Below are 18068 nucleotides of genomic sequence, written 5' to 3' on the forward strand. Positions count from 1 at the left end.
TGACCCAATTTTATGCTCTCTTTTTTGTGGCAGTCATTCAGTGAATGCCACAGTCATTAAGTGAATCAATGTGAGTTTAGTGCCATAAACATAGAGCAGACTATCAAAAAAAGTCTCCGGGCACTTTGTTATCTGTTTGGTTAGGACAGAGACATGGTTGTGTACAATTAAATGTTCAGAACTTTCCCGGTGCATTATATGCAGTTTTCTCTGAAAAATTAGGGCAAATATTTTGTGAACAAAAAATATAACTGAATAACAACCAAGGTACCAGTTATATAGGTAATAAAATGAATAAGCTAGCTATGCTTAAAATTTTGTGCTTTTTTCCTGTGGCAATATAATCCTGTGTAAATTTCTCAGTAACGACATATTGATTTTGTACCTAATTTAGATAACTAAGACTTCTGTCTATTAAGATTTTATGTAATGAGGGGAGGAGAAACAAACTGAATTCTTAACAGCTTTGAAACACTTTTGATTTAGTCATTACTTCTGGAAAGCTATTCATCATTTCCTTCCTTCCTTCCTTCCTTCCTTCCTTCCTTCCTTCCTTCCTTCCTTCCTTCCTTCCTTCCTTCCTTCCCTCCCTCCCTCCCTCCCTCCCTCCCTCCCTCCCTCCCTTCCTTTCTTCTTTCCTTTTGTGATTTATAGGCTCTCAGCGACCAACCATCCTCTGACTCCTCAATGTGATATGGACCTCAGTACTTCTGAAGAATTCTACCAAGCTGTTCACCATGCTGAACAGACCTTCAGAAAGATGGAAAGCTACCTGAAGCAGCAGCAACTCTGTGATGTTATTTTGATCGCTGGGAACCGTAAGATACCAGCACACAGGTATGTGTTAAAGTAAAAGAATAAGAATCATTTGTTAGACAGGAATGGGGAAAAACATCAAAATACTGGCTGCAATTGCACCTCATTCTTGAAAGCATGTCATTATTATTATTATTATTATCATTATTTTAAAAATATTCAATTCTTTTAAGAACAGCTTCCTCTTAACAAGAGAAGCATACCATGGTGTAAGCTGACGATTATGAAGAGTGAGGGTCAGATTGTTGACATGATGGTTTTAGTTCCTACCTTGAAATTTTATTTTACAATTTGTGTTTTTGTAACTAAGGTTAAATGTTTATTAATGGTCCACTATAACCACAACAAGAAGTTTGCTTGATTAGTAGAGGACAAAACTCTAGCCAAGATAAAAATGGGAGAGAGAAAGATTTAAACTATGTAGCACTTTTTACTTTTTGTTGGTTTGTTTTTTTGAAGACTGAGCAAATTTGAGGCCACACTGATTGTAACCTTTGCACACAAGCAAAGGAGGTTTAAATATATATTTTTCTGGAGCTCTTTCATACCATCTCTATGTATCATGTTTTTTTTAAAAAAAAAACATAGCATTTAAGCTGTATCATATACATTTTGTAATAAAGTACTTATTTGGCCAAATAAGTTCAATATAAAAATGCAAATTTTGTTCTTTTAGCACAAAGTTGGTATTTAATGGGTAGGTGGATTTTCATCTGTATCTTAATTTGATTTAACAGCTAATGCAGTTCAGTAGCAATCAGAACTTTTGGGACCAATAAATGATAAGGGTCGTAACCTTGCCTCTGAAATAAAGATGTATTACAGTTCATCATCACAGTTAAAAGTGCAAATGTATGGACTGTCTGTTTCAGATTTCCAGGCTATTTGAAAGGATTTTTTTCCTTTTGGAATAGCTGATATATATATATATAGTATATTAGCGGTCTTTGGGCTTAGTGGCCTGGATGGGGTCTGTGTATAGAGGGAACTGGGCCATGTTAGTAGAATAGAATAGAATAACAGAGTTGGAAGGGATCTTGGAGGTCTTCTAGTCCAACCCCCTGCCTAGGCAGGAAATCCTACACCACTTCAGACAAATTATTATCCAATCTCTTCTTAAAAACTTCCAGCGTTCAAGAATTCACAACCTCTGGAGGCAAGTTGTTCCACTGGTTAATTGTTCTCACCAACAGGAAATTTCTCCTTAGTTCTAGGTTGCTCCTCTCCTTGATTAGTTTCCACCCTTTGCTTCTTTTTCTGCCCTCAGGTGCTTTGGAGAATAGCTTGACTCACACTCTTCTTTGTGGCAGCCCCTGAGATATTGGAACACTGCTATCATGCCACCCCTAGTCCTTCTTTTCATCAGACATACCCAGTTCCAGCAACCATTCTTTATATGTTTTAGTTTCCAGTCCCCTAATCATCTTTGTTACTCTTCTCTGCACTCTTCCTAGAGTCTCAATGTCTTTTTTACATTGTGGTTACAAAAACTGGATGCAGTTACCAAGGCATTATAAAGTGCAAGAGTGCATGAAACTCCACTCACACAAGAGAGAAGACTTGGGGGTGCAGTTTTGTGCTTCTTCAGGTTTCTCTGTGCCAAAACCTTTTGCAAAATGACTGGAGGCCTGAAACAGCATGAGATCTCTCCCCCAAAGCCTTCTGTCCATTTGCAAAAGCTTTTAGCATGGAGAAGAGAAGCCTTTGGGGACACGGTCTCATGCTCCTTCAGCCTCACAGAAACTTCCCAATGTTCCAAAAGCAGATATGGTATTCTGGGCAGGCAGCCTTGGTGAATCAGCGAAGCCGAACATGGTACACTTGTCAAACTCAGTGTCAGCATTCCAAGTAACGCACAGCTAGTGAAAACCAACTCTAAAAGTTCCCTCATTTTTTCCTCTAATTAAAAGAGCAAATAATTCCCTCCCCAGATGTCACCAGTCACAATGAAAATAGCTGGCAGGCTGCTTGGTCACTCCTCTCCTCCTTCAACTGCCACCTGTTCGGATGACCTTGGTTCCCACAAGAAAACTTTTTGTTTTGACTGGTAGTCAGTCTATCTACTCCCCCTCCCTCCAGAGTTCATGGCAACTATGAAGCAGCTTGGTGGCCCAGCTGGAAGAAGCAGAGAGACAGATGTGCACGCAGCTCATCCTTTGGGATGCTGTTCATGTGAGTGGATCTGCATATGCTCACCAGCCCACCTCTTACATGCCCTGGTTTCGAATAGTCTGTGGCCTGATAGTTGGCTGTGACCTGGGGTTTACGGGCCCCCATAGTATATAATACATTCACATTTCCATATCATGCATAAGAGAAATGCTTAGGTAGTGCAAAGTAAAACGATATTTAATGATACATGGTCTCAGCAGGGGCTCCCCAAGGGCCTGTGGATTTTACCTTTTCTCTGCCCTCCTCTATAATAACCAGGTTTTCTAATGGAGGGGGAGAGATATCCCTTCTTGCCACCTGTTCTCTATTCCTGATCTACTAGAGCAAGTTTAGAAGGTGAAAACCATTTATAGCAGGGGTGTCAAACTCGATTTCATTAAGGGCCACATCAGGGTCGTGTTTGACCTTGGAGGACCAGGGATGGGTGGGGAGGGGCGTGGCCATAATGGGTATCGCCGGGGTGGGCATGGCCATGATGGGTGTGAAACGGGACTCATGTCGGAGTTGCCTATGTTGGCCAAGTGCTTAGGAAGGACTTCCCTGAGAATCCCTGAGAAACTTCCTTCCTTCCTTCCTTCCTTCCTTCCTTCTTCTTCTTTTTCATTCCCTCTTCATTCTCCTTTCTACTTCCTTCCCCTCTTTCTTTATTTTTCCTTCCTTGCTCTCTTCCCATCTTCCCATCTTCCCTTCTTTTTCTTTGTCTTTCCTCTTCCACATGTGCAGCCTTCCCCCCAACTCCATTTTCAGTAGCAGAGGCACCATGGGCTGGTCCTTTGTGGTTTCCCAAAATTTATGTTGCTAAGTGAAACATTTGTTAAGTGAGTTTTGTGCCATTTTTGTCCCACTTTCTTTCCATAGTTGTTGAATGAATTGTTGCACTTCTTAAGTTAATACCATTGTTGTTAGGTGAATCTGGCTTCCCATTTGACTTTGCTGGTCAGAAGGTCACAAAAGCTGATCACATGACCCCCCCGGGACACGGCAACCATCATAAATATGAACCAATTAGCAAGCACCCAAATTTTGATCACGACTGCAACAAGATGCTGCATCGGTCATAAGTGTGAAAAAGGTCATGGGCCACTTTTTTCAGTGCTATTGTAACTTTGAACAGTCACTAACTGAACTGTTGTAAGTCGAGAACTCCCTTTATCCGCCCCTGTTATCCCCTGATCCAGCCAATTGATATATTAAATACTCTTTTGAGCGTTGGAAGAAATTGTGATTTTCATATTGTTCCAATTTGGGCACATATCATTTCATTTTGGGGAACTAATCAAGGAGCATATGTGGAAGCAGAAGGTTTGATTAAACATGTTATGGAAAAGTTAAAGCCTATTATATTTATATCCAATTAAATTTTGGAGTCAAAAGCTTTGGACTCCATGTATTATGCAGCAACCCACGAGAGAAGCAGGGTCCATGAGTTTATTTCTTGTAGAATTTATTCTTGTGAAGTAGTAGTAATTAGAGAGGGGGAAAATTATATTTAAAATACAATTGACATAGTCTGTAGAGAGTCTCAGTCATCCAGGTCATGGCTGTCCCAAAGGTGCTTTTTCAGGAGACAACTGGACTTTCTTGTTGTTGTTTTTTCTTTTGAAGTCATTTTGCTTCTCTTCCAAGAAGCTTCTTCAGCTCTGACAGGATAGTGAGGAATGGAAGGATATATATTCCTTGCAGGCAGACTCCCAAGTACTTCAATGACCCTTTAGAGCAGGGGTGTCAAACTCAAGGCCCACGGGCCAGATCCACCCTGTGGGGTGCTTTGATCTGGCCCATGGGGCCGACATGGAAACAGTGAAGGATCAGCCTGTGGTAACTCTACCTGTGGAAATGGAGCTCAGGAGGGCCTCATGCGGCCCTCACGAGCTCCATTTTTGCTGGCAGAGTTGCAAGAGACCATTGTGGCCAAAAATGTACCTTTCCAAGCCCTCCCGAGCTTAGTTTTCACTGGCAGAAGGTTGCAGGAAGCCGTCACACCCAAAAATGGAACATGGGAGCCCATTTTCGCTGGCAGAGCAGTTGGGCTGACACAAGCACCCCCAACATGAGTGACGTCAAGCTTCCCTCCCCGAGGTCAAATACAACCTTGATGCAGCCGTCAATCAAATTGAGTTTGACGCCCCTGCTCTAAAAGGATGCAAATGACCAGCTGTCTGCAAGATATATAAATCCTCCCATTCGCCACTATCCTGTCAGAGCTGAAGAAGCTTCTTGGATAAGAAGCCAAATGTCTTCAAAAGTTAAAAAAGAAAAAGTCCATTTGCCTCATGAAATAGCACCTTTGGGACAATTGATGTAGGTTCCTCAACCAAAATTGACCATTCCCTCCGACCCTTGGGAGTTCTGAGATCAATAGCACATGATGAATTCAGGAAGTTTTCCTGAACAAGATTAATTACGAGGCACTATTTCATTAAATAATAAGAAAAAAGAGAGAGAACTATGCACACGGGAAGAAGTAATGCTGCCTGACAATTGCAGTTTCACTTGTCAAAAAAGAGATAAAGTTATAAAATACGTATTTTGAAAAGTTCAGGCATTTAACTGTATTCAAGTCTATCATATATGAGGCGTGATCTGAATGCAAAAGTGAAAACTGGAGACTTTTTCCACTGGGACTGCTTCCATTATTGATCGTAATGAAAGGGGACTTTAGATTTTTCTTTTTCACTAGCCAGGAACATCCTTAATGGCTGAGTATATTTTGTAGAGAAAAGCACTTAGGCTACCTTTCATTTTTGCCAATGACAGCCGTGTCTTTATTTTTTATTTTTTTCCAAGGCAGAACTGAGGAAAAAAGGAGTAGTCGTATAGTAGAAATTGACTTCAAGGAACTTTCTTGATTTCTGGACTTTTAGTTTTGTGCATATAGACAATTTTTTCCTCTTCACCAGACATTTCTATCATTATGATCTACAGTATTCCTTTAAAGAGTTTCATTTTGCTCTGTTTGGATTATATTTCTCACTCATAGCTCTTCTGTTTTATTCATCTGCTGTTAGTGTGGCTTCATTAATGAAGATAGTGTGATTTTATGATGTTATTTTATTATATGGCTGGTTTTGTAAGTTACCTTGGGTGCTGGTGTGGAAGAAAAGCAGGATATACAACTCTTATAAACCATCTGATATCCTGCCTATATCCAGGAAACAGTTTCTACACTGTGTAAACAGATGTTCATCAAAATTACTCAATGGACATATATAAGACTCACTCTTACATACAAAACCATATAGTTCTACTTGGTATCTGTGAGGAAAATGTCAACAGTCCATCTTCTATATAATCAAATCCTTGAAGGCCCCCATATCTGGCCAGATCTATCGAATAGAGACATACCACCAAGGAATTTAATTTAGGCACTTAGACATGGATAAGAAAGGCTTGTATATGGATTTAAGAATAGGGAGGAGTAAACCAAATGATACCACAGTACCAAAGGGCGGAAGAAGCAGAAGAGAAGGAAATTCTTTTCCTACAGGGTATATAAATATGTGACCTCATCTGTTTATTTATTTTCCCAAAAACAACTTTCATCAAAATAAATATTTGGTTGCTTACTTGTTGCTTCAATGCACATTTTTTGTGTGGGTGAGTTCGTTTCCTGAATTTTATTAAATGCCAGCAGAGTAAGACTGCTCTGTACTTTTACTTGAAAAAGAATGTGATTCAGGAGAACCTGTTTCCAAACAAATGTTTATAAGGTTGCTGTTTTCCCAGGCTAGAGTGTGCTAGGCTTTCATGACTTTTGAAAGTTTACAACACTTGTTGTGGGTTGAGTATTCTCAGAAGTGGAATGCACTGAAATACAGTACATTAACAGATAGATATGTTCCTTCTTTTTCTCTGTCTCTGCCCTTCTCTCTCTCCTTATGCTGCCCCAGGCTTGTACTCAGCTCAGTTTCAGATTACTTTGCTGCCATGTTTACGAATGATGTTTGTGAAGCCAAGCAAGAAGAAATCAAAATGGAAGGCATTGATCCTGGCGCCCTTTGGGATCTCGTTCAGTTCGCATACACAGGTAATCCTCGTGCATTGAATTCTGCTTTCAGGAATAAACCCTGATTCTTGTGTTCATCTTTCTTTAACAACAATAGAATATTAATACATCAGCAGTTTATATAATCTGGATTAACAGATGGTAGGAACTTGCAAAGATAACATCCTAAACTCGCAAAATGTAGACAAAATTTCACCACTGTTCTTCAAATTCATGAATTATTTGTATAGATTATCCCAAAGTTGTTTATCTGGTATTCATAGTTTTTCATACTGTTGCCTCCAAACTGGAGCTACCTTTATCAATAGTAATTGGGAAAAAGTAGCATTACATTCCTTTGCTATTAGGAAAACAAGAGAATACATACCAGTTTGTAACTTATGATTAATGATTGTAACTATGATTTATGATCTATGACCTATTACTCGCTGTTTGTATGTACTCTGTAAGTTTATTCACCGGAGACAAATTCCTTGTGTGTCCAATCACACTTGGCCAATAAAGAATATCTATTCTATTCTATTCTATTCTATTCTATTCTATTCTATTCTATTCTATTCTATTCTATTCTATTCTATTCTATTCTATTGTTTCCTCCACCTATAAAATATACAATTCTGTAATTAGTTTATCTTAAATCTGTGCTTTTAGGAAGAACAATCATTTAAAATGAAAAACAATTGAAGTTCATATTTATGACTAATATAGCTTAGTGGTTAAGGAACAGATTGTAAATGGGAATGCATTAACGCAGATTGTCCTCAGGGTGCAATCAAAAAGACAAGATGATGACACATAAAAATATAGGCAGATCTTTAACTGCAATATTGTAGTCATCATCTTGACTTTTTTTTTACCCTATTCTATATTATTTCATCCTGTTGATCAATAAAAGACAATTTCCTGCCTCTTCCGTGGTTTTTAAAATGCTGTTGGGCTTAAAAGTACTAAAATTTGTTTCTTGTGTTTGTGATGTTGAAGCCAGAAGAATGTATATTCTTTCCTAGGACCCAATTCTCGACTGTGATCATAAATTTCAAATACTATTCCTCATTCCTGGGACATTGGATAACTTACGAAAACATTGCACACAATAACTTTGAAACTCCGTACACAGTGATATTGATCCTTGGGGGAAAAAATAGGTTAATCAGTGTCCTACTGATAAAATTTTTAAGGCTAAAGGTTTATACTAATCATTCATACAACCATCTCTCCAAGACAAATACAAAACAAATATTTTATATTTGTCCTTCAGCTTTTCTTTTCTTTTTTCCTACAAGGAACTAACACATTGATTAAAATACTACGGATGCTTCAAAACTAAAGGAACATTAAATAAAACATCAAAATTAATATTTCAGCTTGCGACCACAATTCAATGCATAAATTACTTGGGCATGTAAGCTCCATTTAACTTAGTGTTTGCTTCCAATTGTTTTGTTTTAGCTTTACCAAAAGCTATTCAGCCAGGTGAACATGCAATATTTATGTTTTAATTTGAACTTTGGGAAATGTGGCAAGCAGTTGTTAATATTCAAATTGCCCGTGGAAAGACAAAACTCCATTAAAAGAAATGAAAAAAAGACTTGCTGAATGTTTGGAGGTCTTTTTTTCCCCCTCCTCATTTTCTGACTTCTCTATCATGTCTAGAGAACGGATGGCTTTTTCAAGGAGGCACCTCATTAATCATCTGTTTTCTGGTCCAAAATTAGCAGTATGGTGTCCTTGAACCACTGCTGATGTACAGAGATATGATGATGTTATCCATTTGGTCGTGTCTGATCTCTTGGTGATTCTATGGGCCAGATCTCTTTGCATCTTCTGAACTTGTACTGCTTCTTTGAGTTGTTCTGTTCTCTGACTGATGTAAGCTTTGATGATGTCTATCCACCATGTTCTGTCATGGCCTGGTTTCCTGTTGTGGCCCGCCAGCTGCCAGAGGAACTGGCAGCAGACTCAGATGATGAGGAGGTTAGGGAAGAACTTGGGCCAGTTCTGGAGCCTGGGGAAGGCTCTGGTGGATGCTCAGCATCAGACACAGAGATAGAGGGCCATCCAGCATTTCCCAGCCAGAGAAGCAGCTGCCTTTGGAGTCAGAGATGACTGAGGAGGAGGAACAGCTGGAGCCTGTTCCAGATATGTGTATGCTCAGAGCAGATAGGAGAGGTGAACAACGGAGGACAATGAGCTGCTTGGAAAGCAAAACAAATGTGGATGCTGAATGGTCTCTCCCTGGCTGGGGAATAAATAGGAGGAAGGGGAGTGGTTTGGTTGTTGCAGACAACCTTTCAAATTTTTGGGAAGTTTGCTCCTTGTATGTTTCATACGACAAAGACTGCCATGCCAGAACTGAGGTTTGTTTATTTCTCTGTTTGAACTGACTTAATATGCAGGGAGCTCCCGGCCTTGCATTTATCATAATGAGTTGATAAGGACTATTGTTTCAGTTAACTTCTTTCAGGAGTCTTGCATGGACTTTCTGTTGATGAATGAAGTTAATTCCCAATGTGTAAATAAAGAGGGATTTTCCTTTGCACAGTTTGTTTCTTGCTTCTACAAAGGAAGGGTCAGAGCAGTTTCCTTTTACCCCTAACTCTTCCAAACATAATTGCATTCTCCAGTGAATTTCCCTGCATGACCTGGCCAAAATAAGTGAAATACGGTGTTACGATTTTCAACAAAGGTATATGCTGAGTATATTTGATCTCTCCAAAGGAAGCCACGGGTGAATTTCAAAATGTTGCATCTTCTCTCCAGTAACTAATCTTCACCACACCCATCATATCCCTAACAGCTACAGGCAGTCCTTAACTTACAATAGTTCATTTAATGACCAAAGTTACAGCACTGAAAAAGGGGGCTTATGATGGTTTTTCACAGTTAGACCATTTTCCTTTGAAATATCTCTTCTAAAAGATCTTTCTTGACTTACAACAGTTCATTTAGGGACCATTCAAAGTTACAATGGCACTGAAAAAAAGTGACTTACGACTATTTTTCACACTTACAACCTTTTGTAGCAATCCCATGATCATCTGATCCAAATTCAGATGCTTGGCCACTGGTTCATACTTATGACCGTTGCTGTGCCCCAAGGTGATGGGATCCCCTTTATGTGACTTTCCGACAAGCAAAGTCAATGGGGAAACCAGATTCACTTAACAATTGGGTTACTTACTTATCAACTGCACTGATTCACTTAGCAACTGCAGCGAGACAGGTCGTAAAATGGGGCAAAACTCACTTAACAAGTGTCTCATTTAACAGACGTTTTGGGCTCAATTTTGATCGTAAGTTGAAGACTATCTGGACTTTCTCCAGGGGTGGGATGCTACTGGTTCTGCCCGGTTCTAAAGAACCAGTAGCTCTGAAGATCAGCAGACACCAAAGCGGTTCTGTGTTTGCTGTTGTTTGGCCCACCTGCCCGCCCGGGCTCTTACCTATCCTTTATTTCCTGCTTTTTCAACCTCAGCTGCTTTGTGCAGCGTAGCTGAGGTTGAAAAAGCAGGAAAAAAGAGGCTTTTCAAATGCTGTGCACCTGTGCGCAGTGCTTTTCAGCCTGTCCGGGTGGCACAGCTGATGTTTTTTTACACACACGCACAGCGTAAAACATAGTCACGGAACTGGTAGTAACACGGGTTGAATCCCACCCCTGACTTTCTCCCCATGTGGGAGATTTCCCTTGCAAATATCAAAGCAAATATGTGATGACTTGGAAATTGACCAGAAATGTAGTCCAGAAAGATTTAGTCAGTTTCTTTCTTATCTGTGTTGAACTAAACATTCCTGGAGTTACAAAGTGGATTGCCCATGTCAATTACTTTTCCTTATCCTAAGGATACAGAAGTAAATGGATGTTCATCTACTCCAGGGGTGTCAAACTCAATTTCATTGAAAGCTGCATCAGGGCTCTGATTGACTTCAGGGTGTGTGGGCATGGCTGACTGGGTGGGTGTGGCCGACTAGATGGGCGTGGCCAGCTTGACACCATGCCCCAAACTGCTGCATTGGGTAGACAGGGCTGAGGTGATGCAGGTAGACTGGGCTGAAGTGACGCAAGTAGAATGGAACAGCCCCGTGGGCCGGATCCAACAACATCGCAGTCCGGATCCTACCCCCAGGCCTTGAGTTTGATACCCCTGATCTATCCTGTAATCATAGATCATATTTATTCTATGGATAAATATTTGCCTTGCATACAAAGTATAGGTTTCTGTTAGGGTTTGAGGATTAACCCCTAGCAGAGTATTGCAGCAGTAGTCAAGCCAGGAAGCCAAACGAGAGTGGAAGGGCCCCAGAGTATACACACACTGAACACAAACACTGTTTGTAGTTTAAATAGTTTTTAATCCAGTTAGAGTTTAAGCATTGTCATTCAATCCATTAAGTCATTCACAGTATTTCCATCCAGTAAGACTCACTAGTATAGTCCAAGTTAAGAGTCCTTGCAATATCTTTATCAGCCGATAAAGATATCTTCTCCTCCTCCGGTTTCACTCTCCAGAGAAACAAACGCTGGATATTCAGTAGACTTACGCAGTAATCAGCAAACAGTAGCAAACAATAACAGTTCAGTCACAGGCACTCACAGTCAGTAATCACAGTTAGTTGCAGCAGCACACAGTTACAGTAATAAACAGTTACAGACAGACAGCTTTCCAGCTTCTAATGCTTCCTTATATTGTAACTTCTAACCGCACCCTTAATCGGCTAATTGCCTGCTGCATTGTGCTTAAAGTGATAAGCACTTAAACCATGATATCTAAGTTTTATATATTTATTCACCCAAACCATATTTGGTATCAATGTTATACCTAACATACTCCCCTTTTGGGTGAAATAAATATATAATACCTTTACAATCTTATCCCATATTTTTCACAACTCTCCTGGTGCTTACTGGCACCTTGGGCTTTAGTAAAATTATCAGCTAAATTGTCCTCCGACATACAGTACTCTAGCTGAATCATCCTACTTCTTACAGATTGTCTCACGTTTAGGTATCTTAGATCTGTATGCTTGCTCCTTGTTTTTACTCCAATATTTGTGGCCATTTGAATTGCTGCCTGATTATCTTCATGTATAATTATAGGATAATCTACAGTTATACCTATATCAATTAACATTTGTTTATACATTATTAATTCTGTACATAACAATGATAAACAGGAGAATTCTGCCTCCATAGTAGACAAACTTATATGCTGTTGTCTTATTGACTTCCAGCCTATTAATGTCTTACCCAGCATTATGGCTGTTCCTGAAGTCGACTTTCTAGTGTCTTTTTCTGATGCAAAGCTAGCATCTGCATAAGCACACAAAATTAAATCACCCTTTGGTTCTAAATACAATGAATAATTCATTGTCTTTTTAAGATATCTTAATATCCTCTTAGCTGCAATCCAGTGTCTTTCACATGGTGCAGAATTGAATCTAGCCAACTGATTCACGCAGTACGAAATATCTGGTCTAGACCAATTACTAATATAACTCAAACTACCAATTAAAGATTGATAAATCACCTTATCAAACTCAGGGCTTTGTACATCAGTGTTGCTAAACTCCTGACTCATTGGAGTCTTAGCCGGCTTACAAAGCTCCATCTTGTAATCTTTTAGCAATTTGCTTATCTTATCTTCCTGAGATATCTTAAAACCTTTCCTTGTTTTCTTTATATTCAAACCGAGATACTTCTTTATCTCCCCTAATTGCTTGATCTTTATTCTCTTTCCTAATGATGTTATTATTTTATTTGCTTCATCATTAGTTTCAGTTATCAATGCAATGTCATCTGTGAATAGTAATAATAATGATACTTTCCCATTTGTCTCCCTCTTAAACAGACATGGATCGGCTAAACCAGCTTTAAATCCTATATTGTCTAGTTCCTTTACAATATACTGGTTCCATTCATAGCCTGATTGTTTTAGACCATAGAGGCTTTTCTTTAACAACCAACAATCATTATTATCCTTATTTTCACTTTTAATACCAACAGGTTTTTTCATATAAATAGTATGTTTTAATGGGGCGTGCAAGTAAGCAGTTTCCACATCTAAATGGTTAACTATATAGTTTTTACTAGCTGCCCACACTAAAGCTGCTCTCAAGGTTGCTGCCTTAAGACTAGGTGCAAACACCTCATCATAGTCATTAGCATTCTGCCTAAAACCTTGGGCTACTAACCTTGCCTTATGGATTAAATTACCATTTTTATCTATTTTTACCTTAAATATCCATTTGCAGCCAATGGATTTCTTTCCTACAGGTAATTTGGCATTTTCATACACCTTCATATCTCTTAATGAATTCAGTTCCTTATTCATTGCTGCATACCAACTTTCTTTTTCCTTATTAGGATACTTTTTAATTTCTTCAACAGAATTAGGAACTTGATTAATCTGGCACACTGTGTTAGCCTGGTACCTATCAGGCGGTCTAGATATACGTGTAGTTCTTCTGGGAATTACAGGGCTTACAGGAGGACTTTGTTGAACTACTACCTGTTCATCTTCCTCATCCTGTTCAGCTATTGAATCTGTTTCTTCCTTTATGGGCACTATTTCATCCTGTATTTGTCTCTTTACTTTATTTTTAAAGTTACAGGGATAACTAATGGGATTTCTATAGGATTCAATAATTACATCTTTATTGGCATCCTGTTCTAATTTCTCCCATCCTTCATGTTCTAGAAATTGGGCACTAGCACTACATAACACTTTAGATGTGCCTTTCTCCCAAAATCTATATGCCCTATGGTTTGCCTGATAACCAACGAAGAAAAATCTTTTAGCTCTATGTTGCCCTTTTTTTCTGAGTTGTGCAGGAATATGCACCCATGCTGGTGCACCAAATGTGTGCAGGTAACTTAGGTCAGGTTTCCTGCCATGCCACCTGGTGAATGGTATTTCACCTGTCGTTGTGTTAACAACGTTGTTCAATATGTTATTAGCACACATTGTAGCCTCCCCCCACAAAGAATCAGGTAACCCAGAATCATTTAACATTGTTCTAACCATTGCCTGTAGTGTTTGGCCTCTTCTTTCAATAAAAGCGTTATGTTCTGGCCTGTATGGAGCAGACTTCTTATGCTCTATTCCAGCTACCTTAAGTCTGTTCTGGAATTTGTTATTAATAAATTCCGTACCATTATCTGTCACCAGGGTTATCAGTTGATGTTTAGACTTTCTTTCAGCAAACCTAAGCCAATTGAAAAAATGTTGATATGTTTCAGTTTTGCTTTTCATTAAATAGCAAAACCCATATCTAGAATAATGGTCCATAATGCTCAGTATATATCTAGCACCCCCCATACTGGGTTTCTTTGGACCTATTATGTCTGCAAATACTACTTCTAAAGGTTCTTTTGTTTTGAAACCATTTAGCCTATTTGCAGGCAATACTTTGCTCTTATCTTCACAGCAAACATTACAACGCAAATATTTATCACAAGGTTTTAACCTTATTCCTTCAGATAACTCAACTGTACGTTTTAGCATTTTAAAATTTACATGCCCCAAACGCCTATGCAATAAATGGATACATTCTTCATGAGGCTTTATATTATTAAATACAGTTTGAGCCTCCCCTTTCTTACTATTATCTAATACATATAATGTTCCATTTAAAGCTGCAGTTACCCTTTTGTTATCTTTTTCAATTATGCAATTATTATCCTTAAAAGTAATTACATAACCTAATTTATCTAATACCCTTACTGAAAGCAAATTAAACTTTAGTTGCGGTACATACAACATTTTTATATCCTGGTTTATGTACGGACAACGTGCAAAACCTTGACCTTTCGCTTTCAGGTTCCAGCGATTGGCAAGAGATATATGTTTAGAGCTTGTAGACATTTTTATAAATTTTGTCTTATCTCTTGTGATGCAGTGGGATGCGCCACTGTCAACCACCCATAGATTGTTCTTCACATCAGAGTTGCTAAACGTGGCTAGTTCAAATGCTTTCTTTGGCTTTTTTACATTCTGGCTTTTTCTCTTTTTGCAGAACCTTGCCAAATGTCCTCTGCCTCCACAATTAAAACACTTTTTAATTGTGTATGCCGTTGAAGATAAATTCTCTTCTCCCAGGTGCTTTACTTTGCTTTGCTGGTTTCTTTCAAACTTTGAAGATAATTTCTCTTCTTTCTTATCTTCTCTCAGCTCGTCACGCTCACGCCTTCTTCTGGCTTCTTCTAGTAGCCTGCCTGTAATCTCGGTTAATGAGAGGCTTTCTTTTGGCAATACCTCTAACGAAGTCACATAGTCATCATAGCTTTGATCTAATGAAGATAATATTATGTAGACTTGTTGCAGTTCATTAAATATAAGCTCTTTTTCTTGCAAATCTTGAAAAATGCTCTTCATACAGTTTAAATGAACTAACATATCTCCATTCCTCTGAAGATGCGTTCGAAAAAGCTTCCGTGTAAGATTTATATGTGCTCCTACACTGTCCCGAACATAAATCTTCCTGAGGTTCTCCCAGCAGTTTGCAGCATTTTCTTCTCCACGAATATGGACAAGCTGCTGATCACAGAGAGTCAGTCCTATGATGCATAAAGCCTGCTCATTCTTCAGTTTAAAGTCTTGTAACTTTTCGTTATCATCATCATTAGCAGGATCCCAGCTACTCACATCTGGTGGGTTTGCTATAATGTCCCACAAACCTTCTTTGCGTAGAAGTAAACTACATTTCATTGACCATGAAACATAGTTTGTTCCATCCAGCCTGGATATCATGGACAGTTGTGACAAATTTACTTGTGCCATTGCTCTTCAGATATTTTGACTATTTTAAACTAATTAAAACAGTTTGTTTTTACAGTAATGTGCAACTCACACCAACTCTCTCTGCTATATCCTGGTTAGTTAGACTATGCTGCTGGGCCCATAACCAATGTTAGGGTTTGAGGATTAACCCCTAGCAGAGTATTGCAGCAGTAGTCAAGCCAGGAAGCCAAACGAGAGTGGAAGGGCCCCAGAGTATACACACACTGAACACAAACACTGTTTGTAGTTTAAATAGTTTTTAATCCAGTTAGAGTTTAAGCATTGTCATTCAATCCATTAAGTCATTCACAGTATTTCCATCCAGTAAGACTCACTAGTATAGTCCAAGTTAAGAGTCCTTGCAATATCTTTATCAGCCGATAAAGATATCTTCTCCTCCTCCGGTTTCACTCTCCAGAGAAACAAACGCTGGATATTCAGTAGACTTACGCAGTAATCAGCAAACAGTAGCAAACAATAACAGTTCAGTCACAGGCACTCACAGTCAGTAATCACAGTTAGTTGCAGCAGCACACAGTTACAGTAATAAACAGTTACAGACAGACAGCTTTCCAGCTTCTAATGCTTCCTTATATTGTAACTTCTAACCGCACCCTTAATCGGCTAATTGCCTGCTGCATTGTGCTTAAAGTGATAAGCACTTAAACCATGATATCTAAGTTTTATATATTTATTCACCCAAACCATATTTGGTATCAATGTTATACCTAACAGTTTCATATTACAATAATATCTTGATACAATAGATATTATACGATAGGTAAGGCAACTATTGGGAAAAATCTAATACTTTTCACAACACAGATAGTTCAACCTGTTTGAATGTGTATGTGTGAATTTGTATCTAGATAGCTAGAGTTACATTTTATATCTAGATATTTAATCACTGGTATTGCCAAATGATCCAGCAAAGGCAGTTTGTTAAATGAAAAAGGTAGATCAACCTAGCTTTATAAAATTCCTTCTTCTTTGTAAAATAGCAAACCCAGTACTGAAACTTTGAGGTTTAGATTTAAAATTCTATCAGGCAAAGCAAATTAGTTTTACAGGATAGGTAGTATAAGAGGAAGAATAAAACATGAAACTGTAAAATTGTAAATATGTCTCAAGAAGCAATAATGTTTCCTTGGCAATGCAGTACTCTCAGAAGAATGCCTTTAGCCGGTAGATAAGGGATATCATAAACTACAACATGTTGTATCTGGGGGGAAAAAATGAAAGAGGAGAAAGCAAAACTGCCAATCATTCAACCCCAGACTAGAAAGCAAGTAATCAATTGATCAATCAATCAATCAATCAAAACTTTCTACCAACCATCACTGGACTAACATGGTTAATTAGATCCAACTTTATAGAAGCAAGATTCTTTCTGTAGAGGATTGATTCAGTCTGAAAACTCTCTCTCTCTCTCTCTCTCTCTCTCTCTCTCTCTCTGAATTTCCTTTTTGTTAAATCTCTTAATTGAATATTAAGAAACATGAAAACTTGAATGGGAATGCTAGATGTAATGTGGTTATATTAACTCAATACATGGTTTCATTACAGCAAAAATGAAATTACTGTTTCATTAGGACTTGTTTAATTCAAATTGTATGCATTATGCAAATGTACAAGTAACACATTTATGCATGTTTAGGCCAGAGTATTAATGTTATAACCTTCCATATCATTAGACCCAGATGGGTCTTCTCTCTGTTGGTTTAGAAAAGGGAATTCTGTATGTAATTGAAACGAAAACTTTCCGAGTTTGAGTATATATTATCTGAACATTGAAACACGATTACACTTATGGATATAAACATCTGAAGTCCTTCAAGTGTATATGCAGGAATTGATATTTTCTGCCTAAATTGTTGTTGTTGTTTGCTTATTACAAACATACACACGCACATACACACACACACACACACACACACACATTCATCAAGGTTGTTATTGTTGGATTTTGTTGGTTTTCACATTTTTTGAGAAGAGAGAAATCTCCACTTGATTTTGTCATCATAGATTGACAAAGGTGGGAAAAATGGACATTGTACAGTTGTGTTTTGTTTTAAAAAAAAGTGTTGGTATAGAAAAATTAGAGAAATCCCTTCATACCCATCTCATGTTTGTTTGACACGAAAAATGAACCAACTAAATATAGATAATTATGAACAATGGCTAAATCACTTTTAAGAGACTTCTGTGGTGTGGCCTTGTTTTTTTCCCAAAGAGGTCTTGTGCACACACATGAAACTTCTTTTACAGAACAGCAACTGTATCTTTCATGTACATAT

At 38.4% G+C, this 18068-nt stretch overlaps 1 protein-coding gene across 2 annotated transcripts in view; it reads left to right on the plus strand.

Annotated features, from left to right (window-relative positions):
• KLHL1 (kelch like family member 1) overlaps positions 1-18068 on the plus strand; it is a 126896-nt gene that overhangs the window by 26368 nt on the left and 82460 nt on the right. For both annotated transcript variants that reach the window (XM_087967435.1, XM_087967436.1), the window contains exons 2-3: positions 655-837; positions 6879-7015. In XM_087967435.1, coding sequence (XP_087823561.1) covers positions 655-837; positions 6879-7015 — 320 coding nt within the window. The remainder of the gene's footprint in view (positions 1-654; positions 838-6878; positions 7016-18068) is intronic.

This window comes from Notechis scutatus, chromosome 5 (genome assembly GCF_049901735.1).
Source record: "Notechis scutatus isolate UNSWTSFEM ecotype Mainland chromosome 5, rNotScu1.2, whole genome shotgun sequence".
In the NCBI taxonomy this organism is placed as follows: domain Eukaryota; kingdom Metazoa; phylum Chordata; class Lepidosauria; order Squamata; family Elapidae; genus Notechis; species Notechis scutatus.